This window comes from Homarus americanus, unplaced genomic scaffold (genome assembly GCF_018991925.1).
Source record: "Homarus americanus isolate GMGI-L3 unplaced genomic scaffold, GMGI_Hamer_2.0 scaffold19318, whole genome shotgun sequence".
Lineage (NCBI taxonomy): Eukaryota > Metazoa > Arthropoda > Malacostraca > Decapoda > Nephropidae > Homarus > Homarus americanus.
The window spans coordinates 1,822,457-1,847,411 of NW_024732238.1; the positions used below are offsets into that span (position 1 = coordinate 1,822,457).

The window sequence follows — 24,955 nt, forward strand, 5'->3', positions numbered from 1 at the left end:
TTACCTTAAATATATGTGTGTGGGTGGGGGTAGGGGAGGGGACATTTTTGTAAGTGAAATTACCTGTCAAGGTCTTAAAATATTCCCTGATAATATTGCTTCATTATTCAGAGAGAAAATATAGTTTGTTTTTTTTTAACCGATGTATATTGACGTATGTATAAGTTTATGTATATGAATATTTCCACTTATTCGTATTATAGAAGAAGCGAATTTTTTACCCACACTGTATCTGATATGGTGTAGTGGCTGAGTGGATACAATACTCGTTTCCTATCTTAAGGGACACTGATTCGATCCAGACACCCACTTTACCCTCCAATAAAAGGTGTATCTCCATTTACGGCTGAGGGTGTGTAAAGGCTGTCGAGTGGTGTGCCGGCCATATTGTCTCCTTGTATAACGAAGTCTTATTATATATTGTGCCGTATACACACTGTCCCTAATGGTCTGTCAGGCTTATGAGACCCACTCTTAAAGGGAGATATAGAACCATCCTAAGGTTTAATAATAAGCCTGAGTGACGCAGCTAACATAACTATGCCTCTCAAGGAAATATAAGACGTCCTCGGCAACTCCGGCCTACAGTAGTGTGTGTGTGTGTGTGTGTGTGTGTGTGTGTGTGTGTGTGTGTGTGTGTGCGTGTGTGTGTGAGAGAGAGACAAATAACATCACCACAGCAGCGTTGAGGACACAGGATACAACCACAGCAGCACAGAGAAGGAAAACCTAATGATGCGGCGTTCTCTTCTTCCTTTTCCTCCTCCTAATCCTCTTTCTCTTCCTCTTCTTCCTCCTCCTCTTCTTTTTCTTCCACCTCTTCCTCCAACTCTTCCTCCTCCAAGCTGAATCAAATTTCCCAAAATATGTGTCCAATTTAGAGAAAGACTTGGCCCAGCCTATTATGGAGCAGCTCTATATCTTTTGCTATTGGTCTCATATTTCTCCAGTAGAAATTGTTTTGGAGAGGGTTAGTGGGAGGAGGAGGAGTGGGTCGTCAATTGCCTGAAGCTCTGGAGTAACACCCGGTTAGCTGAGTGGCTGAATGTCTGACTAGTGGCTTGTTGGCTGATGAGGCTAGGGGTGGGCGTCGTTAGCATCTGTGTTAGAAAGTGTTTGCTGTTAATGTTAGGCGTCAGTATTGTGGTTGGTGTCAATGTTGGATGTTGCTCTCAGTGTCAGGTTTGGCGTTGACGCTGACGTTGAGTAGTTGGTCTTAATGGCTTAATTTCCTGAGAGAATCACTTGTACCGTAAAAAAAATAGTACACACACAACACAGTAAAACACACACACACACACACACACACACACACACACACACACACACACACACACACACACACACACACACACAGCAACACTCTATATAGCTAGCGTCCATCCCGGCCCCTCACATTACACGACAGACAATTGCGGTGCGAGAGGGAAGAACGGAGAGTAAATTCTAGCTTCCTCTTAATAACTGTTGAGGGAGAGTCCTTACCCGGGCTAAGTGATGGCTAAACCGACTCTCTCTGACGCCTGGAGTGAAGCACCTGCAGTAACTTCCTATAGGGGGAAATAACACCATGAGTTGAGACGTAGAAACGCAATAGGCTAACTAGTTAAGGCACTAGCGAGTCATGGCGCTGAGCTAACGAGTTATGATACCCAGCTAACGAGCTAAGACACCAAGCTAACGAGTTATGGCACTAAGCTAACGAGTTATGGCGCTAAGCTAACGAGTTATGGTACCAAGCTAACGAGCTATGGCACCAAGCTAACGAGTTAAGACACCAATCTAACGAAGAAATGGAGTAAATGGGAATAAACAAACTAACGAAAAAGACAACAGATAATAAGACCTTCTAAGGCACATTAATAAGACCTTTTTAAGATTGACCAATGAGGAAACAGAGAACCATTATTATAGGAAGGCAGAGTGAAGGTTACCATTTCCACTATCACCACCTTCACTAATACCACCACCACCACCACTACCACCACCACCACCACCACCACCACCACTACCACCACCACTACCACCACTACCACAACTCCCACCACCAACTACCACCACCACCACCCACACCACCACCACCACCACCACCACCACCACCACTACCACAACTCCCACCACCACCACCACCACCACCCACCACCACCTCACCACACCACCACTACCACCACTACCACCACCACTACCACCACTACCACCACTACCACCACCACCACCACCACCACTACCACAACTCCCACCACACAACTACCACCACTAAAACCATCACTATCACCACCACTTCCTTCACTATTACCATCACCTTCACCACCACCACTACCATAACAATAGTGGTGATGGTGGTGATGTTAGTGGTGGTGGTGGTGGTGAGGTGTATAGTATATACTGAATGTATATAATGAATGTATACGAATAAAGAATACATATACATATAGAAGTTTTGTGAAGTTCCTTGTGAAGTTTGTTAGTAGAGGTATAGTCTATCTTATACATTTAGGGTATTAATGGTATACATAGTTATGTTATTAGTAATTATAAGTATACATAAGATTAACATTGGTTATAATGCTCAGTATAAAAATGTATTATAATATGTATTTAAATTTTAATGTTTTATTGATTGAGAAAAAATAAACTTTTATTTGATTTTTTATTAATAATTTTTTATTCTCTCTCTCTCTCTCTCACCAGTCTCTCTGCCGTGACCTGGACAAGGAAGGCACCAAGTCATGGCTAGACATGATGCTGGAGAAGCTATCGGCCCACAGCAACGATGGGGACGAGAACCTCTCAGGGCGTGACAAGGCTATGAAGGCCCAGGAGAAGAAGAAGCTGGAGGCTATGATCGAGCGTCATACTGGGCTCATGGGACCTACTATGGAGGCACAGAGTACGTGACTGGAGTGAAGGGGATGTCTCTTTATATATATATATGTCCCACGCTCGCTGCTCAAGCTCTCTATCTCGTCAGCTAGAGTCTCGTTTATCTCTCGTTTGGGAGTGTAAGGTGCTAGGGGGAGCTATCTCGTTCATCTCCTTATCTCGCTAGCTATTAGTCTTGCTAACTCGTGTTATATCAAAGTATTTCGGATTAAGGAAGTATATCTCGTGTGTTCTGTGACCTTATGAGTGAGGTAATGTCTCGTTAAGCGTCCTCTAGCCCGCTGGTTACTCATCTCTCAAAGAAGTAATTCAAAGTAAAGGTATTGAAGACACGTGTGCTCCTTGATGTTAAAGTTAGGAGTTTGTTGATTCTATTTGTTGCAATATTTACCTTAACTTTTAAACACTTGGATTATTCATTTGAGATCACGGGGTTTGTCACTGAAAACAAAATGGATAAAAAGTGCTTAGTGTCCTTGTTTTGTTTTTTTCTCAAATTTAATAGACATTTTACGTATTTTTTTGTCTTTAATTTCGTAACTTATATAATTAACAAAGGCTTGGAGGTGATGACGACTGGGTCTGACGCGTCTTGTGATCTGTGTTGGAGTTTGTACTCGGTGGATTTATCTTATAAGAGTTAATGGTGGAGTTGTCATTTAAGGAGAATGTTGGAAAATACGTAATCCAGAGAAAATCGTCAGACCTACAGACCTCAAGTAGTAGTAGTAGGATCCTTAGTCTGGGGAAGGTTCTTTACTCTGCAGGATGTTCAACTTTGAGAACTCTACAAGTCCTCTCAGCTTAGATATCCCTCTGGGTGAAGGTCAAACTTTCCTTGATGGTCCTTTATGACAGAACTTCCTCAAACTGAAGAGTATTTTTGGACGACTCTCGTACTTGAGATTCTTCTCTTAGGTGGATCACACAGATGAAACTTTCTTCTGTCAAAATCATTGCCCAGAGGGGTTTTATTTCAAACTGGAAGTCGTTCAGGCTCTGGAAGCTGCTGGCTGGAAGTCCCTCAATCTGAAATTTCGTTAAGGTCTTAAGTCCGTCGTACAGGAATTCCTCCAGACGGGAAATCCTTCAGGATGGAGAGGATCGTTGCTGGTGAAAACCCTAGAGTGCAGTGGACCCTCTGGCGGTGGTGTTCCAGGGAGAAGAAAGTTCTTACAGCAAGACTTCCTCCACGCTGGTGCCTCTCACTCGGGAGTTTCCATCACCCTGGAATAATTACAAACTGTAAGCCTCTCAGCTGGAGCATCTTGAAGCTGGTAACTTCTCCGGTGGCAACACTCTCAAGGAGCAAGACCCAGATGATGGAGTCTGTGAGTCTGTGTTTAATAGACACACTTATGTTACACTATAAACCTCCTTCAGCTTATGTCCAGCACATGTATGTACTGTACACATGTACTTCATGTCAAACACTTACTGTTAGGGAAAGTGTGAGTACATCAGCATCCCCCCCATCACCTCCCATCAGGTCATCCGTCCCTGGTCGTGCCACAGTAGAAGACCTCCGTTAACACCCCCTGCTGTAAGTAAACTCTCATTAACCAGAGATAGAATCACACTCTGACTGTGTGTTAGACTGTCGTGGTGTTGTGAGTGTGTGCAGGACCTGTACACGTCCCTCATATAAAACCCCAGGAGAGGAAAACACTGTCCGTCGCCACCATTGCTTCTCATCGTTAATATAGTTTTGAAGGATAGTGTACAGGCGTCGTCCTTAGACATTATCCCTTATATTTAGTCACTCCAGGAATATGTTGTTACGTTTATTAATATCTGCGTCTTCAGACTCTCAACATATATACCTGACTCTATTTACAGCTGGCAACACTACACAAACCAAATGTCAGGTCTGTAATAACATTTCTGCCTCAATATTAGATTACGTGAGTCTCTGCAATAAACAGAATCACAGTCGAGCATGAAATACCACCCCCCCCCCTAAAAAAAATCTCAAGAAATATAGACTTTGTTCTGTGTGTGTGTGTGTGTGTGGACTCAACATCTATACAGGGTGATCTAAAAGTTCCTGTGTACCTGTATAAATGAACACTATATTGTTCTTTGTTATACCGACATTGTTATATACTTTGTTCTACCTACAGTAGCTATTGGGAATGGTATGCACTTCCAATATTTACTCTGACCAGTTCTAATATTTACGTAAATTAGACCAAGGTATAACGGTGTAGATACAATATAGAACAGCCATATTGTTACTCATTACAGGTGCATATAGACTTCTCGATCACCTTGTATAACACACACACACACACACACGCACACACCTGAGAGAGTGAGGGTGAATAAGACTCAGAGCCTCACGTGAGACTGTTGTAGCTACAGAGTACAGAGCAAGAGCTATCAGCAGCCTTAGTTAGCCTCCAGCCACCTTCTTTGTGCCTTGATTGTGGGATCCACGAAGCCTCAACCTCCGCAGATTCTGTTGTTGAGACTTTATTCATTTCTTAGCTGTGTCGTCATAGATCAATGTCGTGACGTCATCTGTTGTTTACATGTGTTACGTCACTCATCATCGCCATCTTTATCATCATCTCATTGTTCTTATTCTTGTTTTTATTTTCCCATATCCCTCATCACTAAATTTCTTATCTTTCCCTTGTATTATTTATGTTTCTTTTACTTACATTTCTCCTCAAAGTATAATTATCTTTTATTAACCTCTTCCTATTCTCTTATTCCTACCGTTGATTTTTTTTATTCTTGGTATAATAAACTGCAGATTTTTTTTTGGGTTACATGATTTTGTGTTTATTTTACTTTACTTTCTATAACATTATTAATTTTGTTTTCCCTTATTTATATTTTAGTTTTAGTCTAAGTTTTCTTTACCCTTATTTACTCTGATTTTGTTTTTTTCTTTTATTTTCCTGATTTTCTTGCTTTTGTTCATCTTATTTAATTTTTAATATAAACTAGTATTTATTTTAATTGCAATATTATTTTCTTATTTTCACTTTTTTCTTGTTTTTATTAATTCGTCTTTTATTTCTTCTACTTTTGTTTTTTAGTTGTTTTGGTTTTATTTTTCATAGTTTTTAATTTTATTTTGTTAATTTAAAGTTCTTATCTCAATTAATCTTCTGATAGGTAACCTTGTGTAGTGAGAGAACCAACTGAGTGTAACTTTATCTCTGCTGGGTCTCTCTCTCTGTCTCCCCCACATTCTCAACCACTACCCTTCACTATTTTCTCCCAAACAACAACAACTTTCCTACCCCCTCGTCCCATCACCTCCCATCCCACAAACCACACCTCCCCTTCCTGCCCCTCCCCACACCATCTCCCATCCCCCCCTAAACCACCTCCCCCCTCCCCTACACACACACACACACCTGGCCAGCTGACTCCCTTTCTGCAGGTAAAGTCGTTCATTATTCTGAGTGTTACGCCTTCGGTGACGACATCCACCCCGTGATGAAGGTGCTGAACGAACAGAGACACTTGTCCTGTAAGGAGATCCATCCCCACAACATGGACATGTGTGAGGAGCAGATCGACAAGCAGGAAAAGGTGGGTGTCCCTGTGTCCTGTTTACCTGTGGGGTGGAAACTCAGGTGGGGGTTTTTTTTCCTGTTAGGTGCGGAAGTTTTCTAGCTTTTTTTTTTTAGCTGTGGGATGATTTCTAGGTTTTTTTTTTTTAGCTGTGGGACGTAAAGAGAAGTGTGTTTTTTTAGCTTCTCTTTTAGCTGTGTTATATAAAGGTTATTCTAGCTTCCCCACTTTTAGTTGTGGGAGATGAAGGTTAATCTAGCTTCCTTTTTAGCTCTGGGAGATGAAGATTATTCTAGCTTCCTTTTTAGGTGTGCGAGATGAAGAATGATATGTTTTCCTATTTTCCCATTAGCTGAGTATAAAGGAATATGTTCGCTTAGCTTCCTTTAGCTTTGTAACGAAATATAACGGGAGTAAGCTATCATAACTGAGATCTGAGGGGCCGCTGGTATTGTAGACATAAAGGTGTGGAAGAAAGACACTTTATCTGAACTTAATTATGAGTTTTGGACGAGTGGGGAGCTACTGAGAGAGAGAGAGACAAAGTAAGAGACAGAAGAACAGAAAGAGAATTAAAGACACAGAGAGAGAGAATGACCCCCCTCCCACACAACCCTTTGACTATATAAGATCTAAGTCAAACAGGCTGTACTCCTCACCCCTTAATGAAATTCAATTCAGGGTTTGTTTACACACCTTCTCTATACCATTTGTTGGCCTCCACTGATGAGGAATCTTAGCTGGGCTTCACGTTTACAATGTTTTAAGCTTCTGTGAACCAGCCAAGCATAAGAGTTGTGTTGGCTTAGGGAGGTGTATGTGTGTGTGTGTGTGTGTTTGTGTGCGTGGGGAGGTGTGTGTGTGTGTGTGTGTGTGTGTGAGGGGGAGGTGTGTGTGTGTGTGTGTAGGGGGGTGTGTGTGTGTGTGTGTGTGTGTGGGGGGAGGGTGTGTGTGTGTGTTTGTGTGCGTGGGGAGGGTGTGTGTGTGTGTGTGTGTGTGGGGGGGGGTGTGTGTGTGTGTGTGTGTGTGGGGGGGGGTGTGTGTGTGTGTGTGTGTGGGGGGTGTGTGTGTGTGTGTGAGGGGGGTGTGTGTGTGTGTGTGGGGGGAGGTGTGTGTGTGTGTGTTTGTGTGCGTGTGGAGGTGTGTGTGTGTGTGTGTGTGTGTGTGTGGGGGTGTGTGTGTGTGTGTTTGTGCGTGGGGAGGTGTGTGTGTGTGTGTGTGGGGGGTGTGTGTGTGTGTGTGTGGGGGGTGTGTGTGTGTGTGTGTGGGGGGTGTGTGTGTGTGGGGGGTGTGTGTGTGTGTGTGGGGGGGTGTGTGTGTGTGTGTGTTTGTGCGTGGGGGAGTGGTGTGTGTGTGTGTGTGTGTGTGTGTGTGTGTGTGGGGGGTGTGTGTGTGTGTGTGTGGGGGAGGGTGTGTGTGTGTGTGGGGGGGTGTGTGTGTGTGTGTGTGGGGAGTGTGTGTGTGTGTGTGTTTGTGTGCGTGGGGAGGTGTGTGTGTGTGTTAACCATATCATCACCATCTTTACAATCACCATTAACACCATCACTTAACCGCACTATCACCTCCCACCCACTATCACTCACACACACGGCTAAACCAAAACCCCTCACCATCTACCACACCTAACCACCTCTCACTCCCTCCTCCTCCCCCAACAGGTGCTAAGGACCATCGAGAATCAATCACCCATTTACAACGAACTGATGAAGAGAGGCCAGAAGTTGAAGGCTAACCCCAACGCCCCGTCCTTCTTGGAGAGGGAGATTAAGAAATTGGAGGAGACTTGGAAAGACACTAATGAAAAGGCCCAGATACGTATTAGCCTTCTGAATGGTGAGTGCGTGTGTGTGTGTGTGAGTGTGAGTGCGTGTGGGGATATAAATTTCTTTTTGGATGTTCTATAACTTCCTATCTACCAGCCTCTGTATTTTAGGTTGTTGCCATATTAACATCTCAATTATAGGTTCATTAAAATAATAATAATAATAATAATAATGATAAAAATAATAATAATAATCACACAGCATCTCCACACTAAGCACACGTAATATTTTGGTCTCTAGAAAAGCATACGTCTGACATCTGTTGTAGCCAATCAGAATATACCTCGTGATCATTCAGCCAATAGAAACAGCGAGTCCTACGAGAGGGTTGATACCTTGGCCTTGTATAGTAAGGAAATTGCGAAACGAGCATATTTACCTCTATGCTTGTTACTGAGCTCCGCCTACTAATGACGTCAATTCTTCCAGGGCCTCTTCTCATTGGCTAAATATTCCCGCGTTATTGTTCTTATTGTTTATTGTTGTGGTCAGTTCAGTATTTGATCAACAGATGGCGTGGTGATGTACTTTTCGTGAGGCAACAAAGCGTAGAATTTCCTTACGTCATGTTATGTTCTCTGGCTGGTGATATATATGCTGAGGAGACAATGTAAATACTCTTAAGAACATATTATTGTATTGTTTAATGTAAGCATGACTTGTAATAATAATAATAATAATAATAATAATAATAATAATAATAATAATAATGACAAAATAGGTAGTGGCCCCCTTGAAGGAATATACGTGGTAAATAATAATAAAATATACACAGGTGATTCATGTACTATACAGGTAACAGCCAGATACCTGAAACATGAAAACATCCAATATATTTCATTTATATCAGTGATTTAGAGATGAAAGAAGTTTCATTCACTTCAATGATTTGACGGTGAAAGAGAATTAATTCAGTACGAGTGAGGAAAATATGTCATTTAATTCAGTGACGCGATGAGAGAAGTGTAATGTTGAATGTTGGAAAAAATTATGAAAAAAAAACATAAATTTACGGGATAAAAAGTGCCACCTGCCATGCCTTAACCTAACCTAACCTAATCTAACCTCCATATTCTGCCTATTAGACCAAAATAACGTAAAAATACTGTTTGTTTAATAAAGATGTAACTTTATTACCTGTAACTTATTTCCCTGTGATTTTTTTTCCTGTGACTTTTCCTGTGAACTTTCCCTCGACTAGGTAGCGTCTCCACCACTCACCATCCCTGTTGGCTCTCTCCCCACAGACGCATTCAAGGACTGGGAAGTTTACGAGCAGCAGCGACAGGCCATTTATACACCCATCGAAGCTTTAGAGGAACAATTCAAGACCTACAAGAGGATCTACGACCCCAAGAAAGGCACAGACTGGCTGGAGAGGAAGAAGAAGAAGGCGGAAGATTTCAAGAAGACGGGCGTGGAAATCTACACCGTGATCAAGGGGGCCTTCACCACCATCGTCACCCTGGCAGGAGACGACAAGCGCGAGTTTATGGAGAAGGAGATTAATGAGATCGATGAGAGGAGGATCGTCATCGATAAGGTGGACAAGATGCTCACCGAACTGACCGAGTTTAACCAGAAGCTTCACAAGTTCGTGGACGCGCTAGCAGGACTCCGCGCCTGGATGATGCCCGCCTGTGAGAAGCTCAACTTCATCACCACCTCCACTGATCTGTCCCCCGAAGACCGTGTCAAAGAGATCTTCGACCTCCAGGGACAGGTGAGGGCAAGAGGAGATCTGGATTGGCTCGGCGTTAAAGACTTTGTTTATTATCTTTGAGTTCATCTCCATTATGAGAACTTCCGTCAGTAGTAACAGATCATTGTATAGCCTGAACAAACAACCTTCAGCTTATTATACATTAAGATTGACCTCCCTAACGCTAATCTAGCCTAATCTAACCAACTTCCTGAAGGCTAGCTTAACCTAACCTAACTTAACCTAATCTAACATAATCTAGCCACTTCCAGATTGTGTTCGGGTGTTTATTACCAGGTGAAATAAGCTGCGGGGGTCAATTATCAGGTGACCTTAACTATCTGTTATTTCAGTCACTCCCTGTTTGACCATTGACCCAGTTCGTGGTTCATTCCTTACAAGGGTTCAAAACAAGGGGTCAAATGTGGCACGATACTGATTTAGTGTATGTTAATAGTTTGTCTGTGTATATATAAATTTTAAGCGACTATCTGTGTATATAAACAAATATTAATAGTGTGTTTGTGTATATATAGGATGTTTTAATATTGTGTCCATACGTGTACAGGACCCGTAAATAGCTTGTGTGTTTGTATACAGTAAATGTTTATAATGTGTCTATATAAGCACAGTATGTGTATATGTATGCACAAAAGATCTTACCAAATTTAACCTAACCTGCCCTTACTTGACCTCGCCTGACATGACCTAACCTAACCTAATCTGACCTCATCTAACATGACTTAACATAACTTCTACGCCCTTAACTCATGAGACATAAAGGCAAGCATGAATTTAGCGTGCTTCCCTGTTGGGCGCTGTAAACGCTTCTGCGCTTCACCTTACACAAGGATGTAGGGGAGTGCCCAATAAAAAAAAAATCCTAATCTAACATGACTTAACATAACCAAATCTAACCTGACCTCGCCTAATCCTAACCTAACCTAATCTGGCCTGACCTGAAATGACCTAACCTAACATAATCTAACCCTGACCTCACGTGACCTTGATACTCCCTACAGGTGACTGAGCGACAGCCGCTACTGGAGCCACTAGAAGCAGAAGCTCACGCCCTCCTCGACCGTAAGTACTTCTTCCTCCTCCTCCTCCTCCTCTTCTTATGCCTCTCTCTTCATGCTCCTCCTCCCTCTTTATTTATCTTGTTTTTCATTAATTCCTCTTGTTCTCTTTCTATTAATTTCATTCTTTTTTATATACAGTGGGGGTATGCTATAACGAACGTAATTGGTTCCAGAACCTCGTTCGTTATAGCATTCGTTCGTTATAGGATTAATCCGTTCCAGGCCCCCAAATACAACCACTTAACACTGAAAAAATTCTGTGGAAAATGTAAAAAATACGGTACTTTATCTTACCTTAGTGTTATTCAGCATGCAGGTACCCCTAAACACTGGCACATCACTATCACTTCCACTGGGAGTCTTGGCTTTAAGGTCCTCAAACAATTGTTTAGCCTTCTCACAAATTATAGCTTCACTAATGTTACCACCTGCCATTTCTTTCTCCTTTATCCACACTAAGAGTAAATTTTCCATCTCTTCAATCACATTACACTTTGCTTTGCTAAGTCTAAAGATTCCCTTAGCCACTTGCACAGTTTTTAACTCCTCTTTATTCTTCAAAATCGTACATATAATCGATTTAGCCATCCCATATTCATCACTAAGTTTCACAATGCTTCTTCCATTCTCACGTTTCTTTACAATTTCTTTCTTAGTTTCAAGGGTTATTAGCTTTCTCACTCGCTTTGGACGACTCATTGTTACAATTGTATACTTGTATAACAAAATAGTTATACAAATAACGCGAATTTCCACATCAAAAGACGAAATTTCAACAATAACACTGGTGCACAATGAGACAAAGATGGCGCCTGACGCTCTTGTTGTGGTCGCTGTACAACAATATTCATGCGCCAGGTGAAGTAGTCCCGTATTCATCCGCGTTCGTTGTAGGAGTTGCGTTCGTTATAGCATTCTCAATTTTATATGACCAGACCCCTCTCTCTCTCTCTCTCTCTCTCTCTCTCTCTCTCTCTCTCTCTCTCTCTCTCTCTCTCTCTCTCTCTCTCTCTCTCTCTCTAAGTTAAATATTCATTTGAAAAATAATTAACTGAATCATATAACTAATTTACCTGAGAAACATTAACCTACATATGATTAATTAAGCATTTACCTGTATTTCACCTGCTGTCATCTTTACTAACAATATACCGTAACTTTTTTGTTCTTTTTTTTTCATTGACAGTTCCGGGTAAGTCGACGTGATCGTAAAGATGTGGGAAAACTTACGAGAAATAATGGAAGCTACCTGGGAGTTACCTGGGAGTTACCTGGGAGAGTAGATTAGTGTCCATGGAGGAGTGAGGTGGTCTATCCTTAATTTGTATGTCTGTTTATTCCTTCCATTTATTCAGTGTTTTTTTTTAGTCTCATTTCATTTAATTTTTGTTCGATTTTGTCTCATTTTTCTTCATCTCTCCATTTTCGTTATCTTATTTCATGTCATTTCATTCATAATTACTTAAACTTTTCTCCGCATACTTACATACCCTTATACTTTTCCCGACCTCTAAATCTCCATTACTTAAGGAATATACAACAACATTTAAGGTAAGTTTTTAAGTAATAAGTAACCAGCAACAAGGAACAATATACTTATTAGCTTAAATTCTAAAGTATATTTTGTAATTTTTTGTAATCATATCGGTATAATTCTTTCATTTATTATATAACAGGTATATAGCTGTTATTTATTGCCACTCATATAATATACTTATTCTTATGATTATTCTCGGCATAGCGATATATCCTGATGGTATACTAGTGATATAATTCGGATATATTTCTACGATATATAAAAATCATTACCTTGTTACTGGAGAGACTTGTTTGATAATGCTTTAGACAGATAAATAGAGGGGTTTTTCATTATACTCACAATATACTAACAATAGACTCACGAATGACTCAATGTAACCTCATAGACTCATAGTAGACTCACTATTGCTTTAACTGATTCATACGAAGCTTCATACTCACATAGACTGAAGTTAAGCTCATAAAAGATGCTATAGACTCAAAATAGATCTCACGGACTCATAAATCAGTGACTCATACTCACTATAGCTCTACCGACTCACAACAAACTTATAGCATTCTTAGTGACTTAAAATAGACGTGTATGACTCCCACTAGATCTCACTGACTCATAATAGACTTTGAAAACTGGATCTATGGATGGACGCGTGATAGAGTCCTGGATAGAACTCACAAACTCATAAAATATCTCACAAATTGAAGTCTGTCCACTAGTCTAGACCATTTTAACTCATAATGGTCTTACTCACAAAAGGTAAGTATCCCCACCAGCTTGTGATTTCTTGTGAGTTTTTTTTCTGCTCACAAAAGTTATAAGATCCATTTAGAGAGTTTATTTTTTTATCTTCTCAAAACACAAACTCATCAGAATAATTCATATCATTGTTTTTGTTTTGTTCTTTTATTTATTTTTTGTTTGTTATAATTTTTTTTATTATTGCTTTCTTTGCTTCGCTTTTATTTAATATATTCTAGCATGTTTTTATCATCACCCTTTGTTTATTTCCCTTATTTTGTTTTCCCCCTTAAAACACTTAATAATTAAATAAAATATTACTAAGATTTATTATTATTATAACTATTATTACCATTCCAATTTTCGCTTAATAATTCAACATTTTTTTCCACTAAATAAAAAAATATATGTTTTTTTTTTTTTTAGTTTTTTTAATGGACATATGAACGCCATGTATTTTTTTTTTGTCTTCCTTGTAGAAGAGTTTAAATGACACAATGTACTATGGATTAAACACCCGACTCATCCTTCCATTTGAGTTTGTTTATAATTTTTTGCAGCATTTGCTATTTATTTCATCGCTACTAGTCAGAACTATTTTTACTAGTTACAACAAATAATTAATTCTAAGTTCTCTGGAGTGAAATGTGTAAATAATAGCTGAGGGTTTTTTTACAATTTGTTTCTACTTTGAGGGATTTTTTGATACAGATGCTAAAGAAGGGATTATTTATTTCTTAGATGGAGGATTTCTACTTTGGAATTTGAGGGATTTTTTTTTTATTCAGAAGTTGGGAATTACTGGTGGAAGAATTTAGGATTTATGGTGGAGATGCTGGGAATTTCAGAATTAAATGTTTGGAGATTTCTAATTTAGAATCTTTGGGATTTTATTTTAAAAGGAACCTCTGATTTTTAAGTCATTTAGAAATTGAAACATTACGGAAATTTTAACTAAACTAAAAAAAATTTAACGATACAAATTTAACAAAAGAAAGAAAAAAGAAAGAAAGAAAGAAAGAAAGAAAGAAATACAATCACTCTCACTCCAGTGAAATCAGAATACAAAACCAAAATCAAATAATTCTCGAGTTTATTTTCCTGTTTTATGTTCAATTTTGTTTTTCTATTTTTCCCCCATTTGTTTCCTCGGATCACCGGTGACTGCCATCTTCACCTCACCCACCAACAATGACCATCATGATACTCTCATTAACAGTCGTCGAAGGTAAGTACACACAGACTAAATCCATCCCGATTGTGCATGGAAAACAACCAAAAACAATATCTGGAAACCTCCCCATTACCACAGTAAGCTAGGAGGCAGAGATTAATTGATGTCCCTGATTTAAATTGTATCTTTTTCTCGTGTTCCTATTACCAGTATTTAACTCCTTCGTTGTTCTAATGTGTCCTTCTGTCACTCTCCCTCTTAACATTCTCTACCTTCTATTTTTTGTTTAGTATAAAAGATCTATTTTTGGTATTATTGTTGTGATTTTTTTTTGGGGGGGGCAAAGTTCATGCGTATAATTTTCAACCATTCCTCCCTCCTTCATTCCCTTCCTTCCTTCTCTCCTTCCTTCCTTCCTTCCCTCCCTCCTCCCCTACCCCCCTGCTTCTCTTCCTCCGTCTCTCTCATAACCCAGTATTCACTATATGTTTGTTGTATACCTTAATAAACTATTTCAATCTTGTAATACAACTCTGCTATATAATCCAGTTTACGCTATTTTATTTCCACAAACATATATCTCCGCATAATATAACAATATACATTTCCTTCTAATAATATTTTACCGAGGAAACATTTCAAGGACCTCTTCACAACACAGGTTTTCCCAGAAACATCTGTAATATAAAGGAACAAACAGTGTGGCTTTAACAGCGAGTCATATATAATCCTCGCTCTTTGGTTCTTATATTATAACTAAAAAATATCCAACAATATTATTTATTCTCCCTTAAAAAGTAGTAAGATTCACCTGTACTTTTGAGCCCCCCGGTAACACGACCTCAAGACTTGTGACTGGGCGTAATAGGTAACGCCTCCCTCCCTCCCCTCTCTCCCTCCCTCTTCACGTGAAGTGCCCTTCTCCCTCATTTGGTATGCCTCACTCTCCCTCCCCATAATACGGAGTGGCAACTCCCTCTCATTAAAAGTGCCCTTCCCCCTCCTGTGGAGTGCCCCCCCCCCCCACTTGGTAGGGTATAAGCTTCTCACTTTGGTGTAAAAGTTACTCAGGTCAACACTTGAAACAGGAACATCATTTGAAGGAACTCTGTACCTACACCTTCAGCCCACCTTAGAACCAGTCACCCAGGGTGTGGTCAGGCAGGGAGCGAACCCTGGACCGTACAGTGGCTCACCGACGCACTACACACTCCCCCACAGTGAGCTTTGTAATTTAACCTTAATGTAAACTCTCTGTACTCCTCCCTCGCCCGTTCCTTCATTCTATCCCTTAAGTATTTTTATATTATGCAACTTTTTATTTATTTCTCTTTTATTCTAATCTCACATTTTTTTACTCGTTTGAGATGAATAATTTTACCGATACAATTTTTTCTAATTGTCGTTTAGGTTTCATGGGATATACTTTTATCCGTGTTACCGATCAATCTTTTTTCCATTTTCTTTAACTTTTTCCTCTTCCATTAAACATGATGTTGTACATTGTTTATTTACCTTTTTATCATCTACCTCTCTGTACCTGCCGTGGGCCATCAACACCTCCTCTACATCATCAACATCATCAACAGGTGAAGGTAGGTAATCAAGTCACAGGTTCTGGTAATACTGCATGTTTGGTAGACTTCGCCATTGGTAACACTTTACATACCTGGCGCAGATGAATTCATGTTATGGTAACACTGTCGCGAGTAGTTAATTTAGGTGATAAATTTGTCTCGTATTAGACTTGGTTCATGTGTATATGTTAGTATTAAGAAACCATACGATAAGTCTTGCATATAAAGGTGAAATTTTGTTTTTTTTGACAATAAAATCTTGACGTGTTCTGTACTCACATAAGCACACTGTTAACGTCTCATGTGCGTATACGGACACATACTAACGTCTTTGGTACACACAGAGACACATATTAACGTTTTTGGTACACATACAGACACATATTAACGTCTTTAGTACACATAGAGACACATTAACGTCTCATATATACTCATAGGCGCCAAAATAGCCTCTTCTACGTTAAAAATCAAACACACAGTCTTACACAATATGCACTGTATATGAATATTATATGTATAGTGTGTGTATAGTGAATGCCTACCTCCACACACTCAATAGCCACCACTAGACATATTCATACACACTACTATGACCACAGACAACATACATGACTATATCACATGTGCGTGTGTGTGTGTGTGTGTGTGTACTGAGTTATATTGTTTGCATCTACCTACATACATTCATAGATACGACCTGTAAACAACTTTCTTTATTTCTTCCCCAAACATATCCCGACAGGTGTGTTAGGATGAAAACACCTGTCCATTATCTCTTAAAGCTCTGCCCCATCATCACTATACAACCTGACACACACTTGGCTATGAACGGTGAGTCTGGGCGTGTTTTTAGGGCTCCCTCTGGCTATTTTTATCAAGGATCTAGATAATCAGTTTTTAACACAAGAGAGTCGACCTAAGCATAGTACTCATGGCTGGCTCTTTTCATTCATGACTTTATTAATATCATGATATTGTTTGTTATGGTATTTCATGAGAATATTTTTTATAAGTATTACCTCCAATGTCTATTAATGAATTGCTACAGAGGTGTGGAACGTTTCGCAATAACAGTAATGTAATTTATGGATATGAAAATCACATGACATAATTTTGTGTTGTGAGCTCCAGAGTGACTCATTCTTGTACTTATAACACGAGAGGATGTCACTGGTCAGCACTCTTCTCACTCACAAAACACGGATGATGTCAGTGGTCAGCACTCTTCATACTCACAAAACACGGATGATGTCAGTGGTCAGCACTCTTCATACTCACAAAACACGGATGATGTCACTGGTCAGCACTCTTCATACTCACAAAACACGGATGATGTCACTGGTCAGCACTCTTCATACTCACAAAACACGGATGATGTCAGTGGTCATAGAAACTACATTATTACAATATAAATTTCCCTCCTTCAACCTCTGTACAATTTCTAAGAGGTAGTTGAAGAGGTAAGTGTCTGGTGGTCATATTTCTTAGCGTGGTGCAGTAGATGAATGCTCCTCTTCACAGTGATCCCATCTACTCTATTGGCGTGTTTCTCCCTCTCGTTCCAGCAACTGTGATAACACCGTCTTGACCGCTACACCGCTCAGGAAATGAAAACTTTTATCGGTGAAAAAAATATATATACGGTAAAATAAAAAAAAGTTTGATGAATAACATTTTTTTTTGGATTATTTTTATTTTTTTGGGCTTTCATTTAAATTTTTCTTTTATTTTCCTGCTCTAAAAACTATTGTTTAACGAAGAGGAATTATTCCGTTTATAACAGCCTCCGCAGCTTTGAATATTATTATCTTTTATTTTCGTCTACATTTATTGATTTATTCAATTATTTTCAGCTTTTATTTAATTTTGCCTTTGATGGGATTAATCTACTTTTATTTAAAGACTTTGTTTGTTGTTGATTCTGTTAATATTACTGACAAACTTAAATAAATCGTGAATTCGTTGATACTAAATTGCTAACATCAAATGTACTCATGACCAGACCAGGGATATAGGTGGTTTATATCCCTGGTATAAATATATAATACTAATACACATATATTCTCACTTGATTGCATTGTTAGAATATATAATATATATTTAAAAACCCAAAAGTCAATTAATATAATGTTTATATGAGTATTATTTCTTATGTTTCTTCAAGTTATATATCACATACATATATACTTGAGATATTTATTATATAACCAGTTTTATCTTTTAAGTTATACAAATTTTTTTATCAACTTCCTATCCTATGTTTCTACGGGAATTTATTATTTTCTTTGACCACCATCTTTATTCTCGTCTTGTCTTGCCTCTTTCTACAATATGTAAACTAACTAATTTCTTTATTGGTAATTTGTGTTATATTTTGTTTCACTTTTGTTATTCTTTATTGAATTATTTTTGTCATTATATATATTTATCAACTTCTCTCTGTTTACCTGTTTATTATATATTATTTATTTTATTTATTTATTCTTATATTTATCAACTCATTTCCAACCCTTTTTCATTATTATTTTCTTCAATAATTTGTGTTTTTTCGTTATTAATTTTTTATACTATTTTTCCTTGTTGATGGAGACTTTATTGAATAATTTGTTTACTTAATTATTCACATATTTCATTATTTATTTTATTTACTTATTCATTTATTTAATAATTTGGCGCTTCGGTATGCATTTTTTTATAATTTCTTTAACCTGTTGTATAATTTACTTATATCTCCATGCAAATATAACGGTATATATAATGAATGCAGATATATAAATAATGTATGCAAATTTATGACTAATGTATGCAAATGTGTACTTAATGAATTCAAATATATATTTGTATGCAAATTTATACAGAATGCATGGAAATTTACCTCTAACACAATCGCATTTTTGTTTTAATAATTTCTAAAAAAAAAGACGAAATACTTATGTTGTTTTTTTTTATTATTAATCACAATTATCGTCGTTGTAGATTAGCCCCGGGGAATTAATTTTGCTGTAGAGGTTAATAAAAGACCAAGAAAACGTCCCAAAAGATTATGTAGTGAATATTTCATAAAATTTTTCACCTTTTTCATTATGAGGAAAAATTAGTGTTTTTATTTAGTCTAGTTAGATGTACAGCTGGCAGCTGGAAGGAGTTAAAAACAAGGCCCCAGGAACTGATCTGGTTAAATGACATCACACTTATTAAGGGAAATCCTGAAGTCTTTATGAGTCTTGGTTCTAAGGCATTGTGGTGCTGGATTTTTTCTCACACAACCAAAATTTTATGACCTCAACTTACCTGACAGAAGATAAGAATAATAATCTTGGTTAGGCTGAGGTAGATTTTGGTTTGGTTGGGTTGATCTGACTCCGTATGACACAGCTTCGAAAGAGACTCAATTCCTTAAAGTTATAACGTAGGAATCCTTCGTTCTAACTTACGTAGTGTGTGTGAACGTTAAAGCTCGACTATAGTCTTGATGGTGCATGTTTTTAGTTCTCCTTTCGGTATTGGCTTTACGGTGTGGCCTTACTGTGCCTCCCTCCACCAGAGAACGAGGAAGGGCAGACCAACGAGACAGCTTTGGGTCACATGAGGGAGTACAACACCATCAAGGACACCATCCAAGAGCTGCATGATAAGGTGGAGATCGAAGCTGGCTCCATCACCCAGGATCAGAAGTACTTCGCCGAGTACCTCTACGGCGTCAAGAACTTCAAGCCCTGGATGGAAGAGTCTGAGACCGTGGCCAAGACCGTGCTAGTGAAGCCGGCCAAGCTGGAGGACGCCATGAAACTCCTGGAAGAAGTGAAGGTAAGGGGCGCTGAGCTTGACAAGGTAGGGGGCGCTGATACAACCAAGAAGGGTTTTTACAAGCCTTTAAAGTGTAGGTTCGTGGCGGTATTATTAGAGGTATATAAGGTAATTGAGGGTAATTAGGACTAAATTGAATCTTTTTAGAGTTAAGTAGGAGTGAAATATGGCTTAGATAAATACTCACGTGTGAAATAAGGTCTTTCAAAGTTATATAAATGGAAATTGTCTCGTCAAAAAGAATATTACATTTTAAAGCACTAAAGAAAACGAGCACCGGCGGATAACCTAACACACACACGCACACACACACACACACACACACACACACACACACACACACACACACACCACAGCTCACGACACGAGACATTAACGCTTGTTTTCTCTCGTCTCTCACAGCAATTCGACACCGCCTGCCAGGAAAATAAGGGCAAGTTGGACGCCGCCTCAGAGTCAAGGTCCAAGATGGAGAAACAATCCAAAGCTGACAATGAGGTAGAGACTCTTAATGGACGCTGGAATTTGGTGAAGAAAATTGCTGACGAACGAGTGACGAAGGTGAGGCGATGGTGATACTTACAGGGTGGTGGTGGTGGTGCTGGTGGTGGTGCTGGTGGTGATGCTGGTGGTGGTGGTGGTGGTGCTGGTGGTATAGATGATGGCAACTGTAGGTAAATATTATGACTTCAGAATGACTGCTGATGGTGATGAATTAAACAATAGCCCAAATGACTAATAATATTGGTGATGGTGATTGTTGGTGATAGTGACATTTCAGTAATAGTGGCCCAAAACACAAACCAATAAATGGTGACAACAGTGATCTAAAAAGAAACCTTTATTTAAACTCTCTCCCTTCACCCCTCATAACAGGTGCAGGAGCTATGTGATACCTGGGCTGAACTCCAGAAGGTGACAGAAGGGCTGACGGAGACGATCGCTAACATTCCCGGCTCCAGCACCCCAGACGTCGCTTCCCTCGAGGTCATCTTCAAGAAGTTTAAGGAGATTAACGACAAGAAAGTCAGCCTCCTCAGCGTTGTCTAAATTAAAAGAGATAATATGTTTTCCCCCTAAGATTCGTCTCCTCTACGTCAGGGGCGAAAGAAGGAAGGGATTGGGAGGTAGTAACAGAGGAGGAGGGAGGTTGATGCTGCCTCCTGTTCCTCACCTTCCTCTCACATAATGTCTGGATACCTTCTGACCTCTCTGGATAAGGTCATATCCTATGTACTTCATGGGGGACTTGTTCCTGTCTACTGTAGGCGACGTGTGTGGGTGTGGTGTGTGTGTGTGGGTGGGTGTGTGTGTGTGTGTGTGGTGTGTGGGTGTGGGTGTGGGAGTGAGTTATGTGTGTAGGGGGGTGAACTACGTGTGGATATGAGGGAATGAAGATCATTGGTTCTGAAGCATCCTTGAGGGGTGTACAGTCCCTCACAGCTTACTCACCACCTCTTGTTTACCTGAATTAAACTTTCCTTCACACACACACACACACACACACACACACACACACACACACACACACACACACAATAATAATGACACAAACACCAACTCTCTCTCTCTCCACCCAACACAGAGGCTCCCGGCGTCCAGCCACTGCTGTTGGCTTGTCATTGACGTTTAAAACCATCACTCAAAATATATCAGTCCCCGTGATGAGAATTTAATTTAGTGTCACTCTACTACAACAACAGTGTGAGTGAGTGTATGTCTGTATGTCTGTATGAAGTGAGTATATCCAATTGATTTATTTGACATGTTCTAAAACGTTTAATCCAGTTTATCTGACACTTGTTCTTTCTTGATTTCAATGTTTGAGAGAAGTGAATATTCTTCTTTCACTTATCATCTTCACCCTGGAGTAGAAGATGGTTTTAAAATTATAAAGAAGACGAATTGTGGAATCCTGTCAAGATGTGGCTTCTTCAACACACAGGGAAGACTAAGGATTAAGATGCTCCTAACATAAAGGTGGAGTTTTGTATTTTCTACCAATGACTTACCACCTTATGGACTCTTTATCATAGCATTATCTTCTTACCTCATGAGGAAGATGTTATCTCGTAAGGGGAAAGTCGAGAATAAGATTTATCTAATGTCTCGTTTTCTTTATATTTTGTTTTTATTTTCTCTGATTTATTTAATTTTTTCTTCTATTCTATTTTTGAGTTATGATTCTTGGTTTAACATCAGAAGGGCCATCGTGTTTTTCTTCAGTTTTTTGTTTTATTATTTTTAAACCATATCAGAGAACAAAGGCTTATAAAGACACACACGCCTACCAAAACACCATCAACATTTACTGATGATTTTTTTCGTTTAATTGAGTTATCCCCAAAAAGAAAATTACATATATAAAAAAATATTATATAGAAAGTGACTTAATTGAGTGGATAATAGTAATAATAATGATAAAAATAATAGTTTTTTTCTTCACATAGTGTTTTCTTGAGTATATTTTATATGTACGTGGACGGTGACACGTGTAAAGTATCTGACTAAACCAGTATTGACGTCAGAGAGAAAAAAATCTGAAAGAAAATGACTTCAACTAATCTAACCTAATTAATGACAAAAAAATATTGTTACGTTAGATTAAATTACTTTTCTGACTTCATTAATGATTTATTCAGATATGGTTCCGGAAACTACTTCTTTCCTGGATGTATTCTAATAGATTACTTCGTGTAGATGTATTTTAAACCACTTAATTTATTGTAGATTTATTGATGTATTCTTGTAGATACAGATTTATTCCTTGTATTATCCTACACCTCGACTTAATAAAGCACTTTCTCCAAGGCTAATTTTCTAATCCTTTCGGATGATTATTATAAGTTCTCGAGTGAAAGTGATAATGTGGTAACTGTGGCGACCAGAATTATATTTAGAAGTTCATTTTAAATTTCTCTCCAAACTTTCTTTACTGAGTTGATCTGTTGATGCTTTCTAATAACTGGTTTCTCTTTCTTTCTTCCTTCCTTTCTTTCTTTTCTTTCTTTCTTTCCTTCTTTCTTTCTTTCTTTCTTTTTCAATTTTATTTCTCAATTTTCCTCTCTCTCTCTCTCTCTCTCTCTCTCTCTCTCTCTCTCTCTCTCTCACGGCCAGACAGGTACATGTAACTAATCTAATTTGCGACAAAACACACCCTATAACTTACGAGGAAAAACACCCACAAAAAAGATGACTCGACCCTTAGTAGGTTGATCTTTCGGGCCGAGTCAATGTTGTTGTTCCCTCAAAGACGACACAAGAGCCGCCGTCTGTCCTCTGCCACGCCTTCGATACAGTCCAGAATATGGTTTGTGGTTCTACGGTGGTTCAGTCCTGCAATAAACATTATATGGTCAAGTAATGGCCTCTGGTTCCACGACGACACAGTCCGGGTAACGGCTCTTGAGCCCTAGAATAGATATTAAAAGTCCAGAAAATGGTTCATGATTCACTATCCTCACAGCTCATTACATTAGTGTAAGAAATTCAAAACCGGCTTCCGGCTCATCAATGTCAATATGCTACACGGTTGCCACAGCCTAGTATGGAAGGTACACTCGCCTGCGGTTACACCTGGTACAGTGGTTGGTGTGTTTTGTGAGATGTGGCACCTCTGTGTTTGTCTACATCGTATTAAAACTCCCAGAATGGCCTTAATGAATCTCATCTTAGTAACCAGACTAAAGGATGCTAGAAAAGTATTCCACAGAGTTGCCATATCTCATAAAACACACCAGCCACTGTACCAGGTATAAATGCAGGTGACTGTACAGGAACTGCGTGCTAGTTCAATGGCATCACTGCTCACTGGAACCTCACCAGACCTTTTTGACACTCCTTCATATCCCCTGAACCTTATCTAATACCCCCTCCTCCTACCCCCCCCCCTACCATGTGCTTCTTATGAGACTCTACCACAACACTAGCACCACCACCACCACACTACCACAGTCACCATACCCTGAGACTTGTGTGTACAGAACCTACCACCATCGTTCTTGCCATCTGTCTCTCACCCACCCACCATTAGCAAGTCAGAATAGGACGACAAGAAATAGTAGTAACATATCATATCGTCTTTATCTCCTGCCTGTCGCGCCCCCGGCCATCAATACCTACTGATAACGCACCGATAAGAACCCCCTCCACCGACCTCCCCTCCCGTTAGATTCCACACACACACACCGCCCCACCATAAACAAATACCTTGCCAGAATTCTGCCCTTGTCATGGAGGAGAATTTTTACCTCAGATAGCGAGATAGCAGAGCCATGATAACCGAAGCTCCTCTCCCACTACAATCAATTCATTTTGGCTAATTAATTTCCAGAATGTTTTGTCATCGTTAACAATGCATTCACAATTTTTTGTTTCTTAATGAAGTGTTCGAATTTTTTTTTTATTATCTTTACCTAACGTTCAAGGTCTGACGATGCGATTTTTCTTTTTCAAATTTCATTCATTTTCGCTAATTAGATTTTTGGACATGTCATCATTATCAGCAGTCTGCTTATTTTTACTTAATGAATTGCTTCAATATTCTTATCTTTTTTTTTTTGGGGGGTGAGTATGGGGGGTGAGTATGGGGTGATGACAATCTTCATGGCTGTTGAATTTTTATAAACTTTACCTAATTTCCCAAAAGAGGAAATATGACTTTTTTTTAATTAATTAAATATTTATATGAGTTTATGAAATGTATTGTCCTGGATTAAACTAAGTTAATCTAATCACTCAGGTAGTGTTAACCTGTTTAATCATCAGGTGATCCCAGTGTGTGTGTGTGTGTGTGTGTGTGTGTGTGTGTATGTTTATGTGTATGTGTGTGTGTGTACATATATACCTGTATGTGTGTATGTATGTGTGTATATCCCTTTAAACACTACTTAATTTATGGGTTAAACCGGCCAGGTAATCTCAGGTGTGTTACAAGTTATTTATAAACTCCACCACAGGAAGAGAGAAACACGAAGAAAGAAGGAGAGAAAACATACAGAAGAGGAGAAGAAGGGACGGCTGAAGGAGGGAAGAACATGGACGGGAGAGAATAAACCACAGACAAGAGAATAGGGAATAAGAGTGGAAGAAGAAAAAG

The 24,955-nt window shown here is 39.1% G+C and overlaps 1 protein-coding gene across 3 annotated transcripts in view; it reads left to right on the plus strand.

The window, feature by feature from the left end:
• LOC121868279 (dystonin-like) overlaps positions 1–21,395 on the plus strand; it is a 38,107-nt gene extending 16,712 nt beyond the window's left edge. Inside the window, exons 2-12 of one of the 3 annotated variants that reach the window (XM_042368703.1) lie at positions 2,692–2,890; positions 6,284–6,435; positions 8,076–8,250; positions 9,488–9,963; positions 10,965–11,025; positions 12,211–12,216; positions 14,519–14,527; positions 16,063–16,068; positions 19,595–19,857; positions 20,260–20,418; positions 20,734–21,395. In XM_042368703.1, coding sequence (XP_042224637.1) covers positions 2,692–2,890; positions 6,284–6,435; positions 8,076–8,250; positions 9,488–9,963; positions 10,965–11,025; positions 12,211–12,216; positions 14,519–14,527; positions 16,063–16,068; positions 19,595–19,857; positions 20,260–20,418; positions 20,734–20,907 — 1,680 coding nt within the window. In that variant the 3' untranslated portion in view covers positions 20,908–21,395. The remainder of the gene's footprint in view (positions 1–2,691; positions 2,891–6,283; positions 6,436–8,075; positions 8,251–9,487; positions 9,964–10,964; positions 11,026–12,210; positions 12,217–14,518; positions 14,528–16,062; positions 16,069–19,594; positions 19,858–20,259; positions 20,419–20,733) is intronic. The other 2 variants (XM_042368704.1, XM_042368705.1) reach the window with 2 other exon arrangements.
• Positions 21,396–24,955: the final 3,560 nt, after the last annotated feature.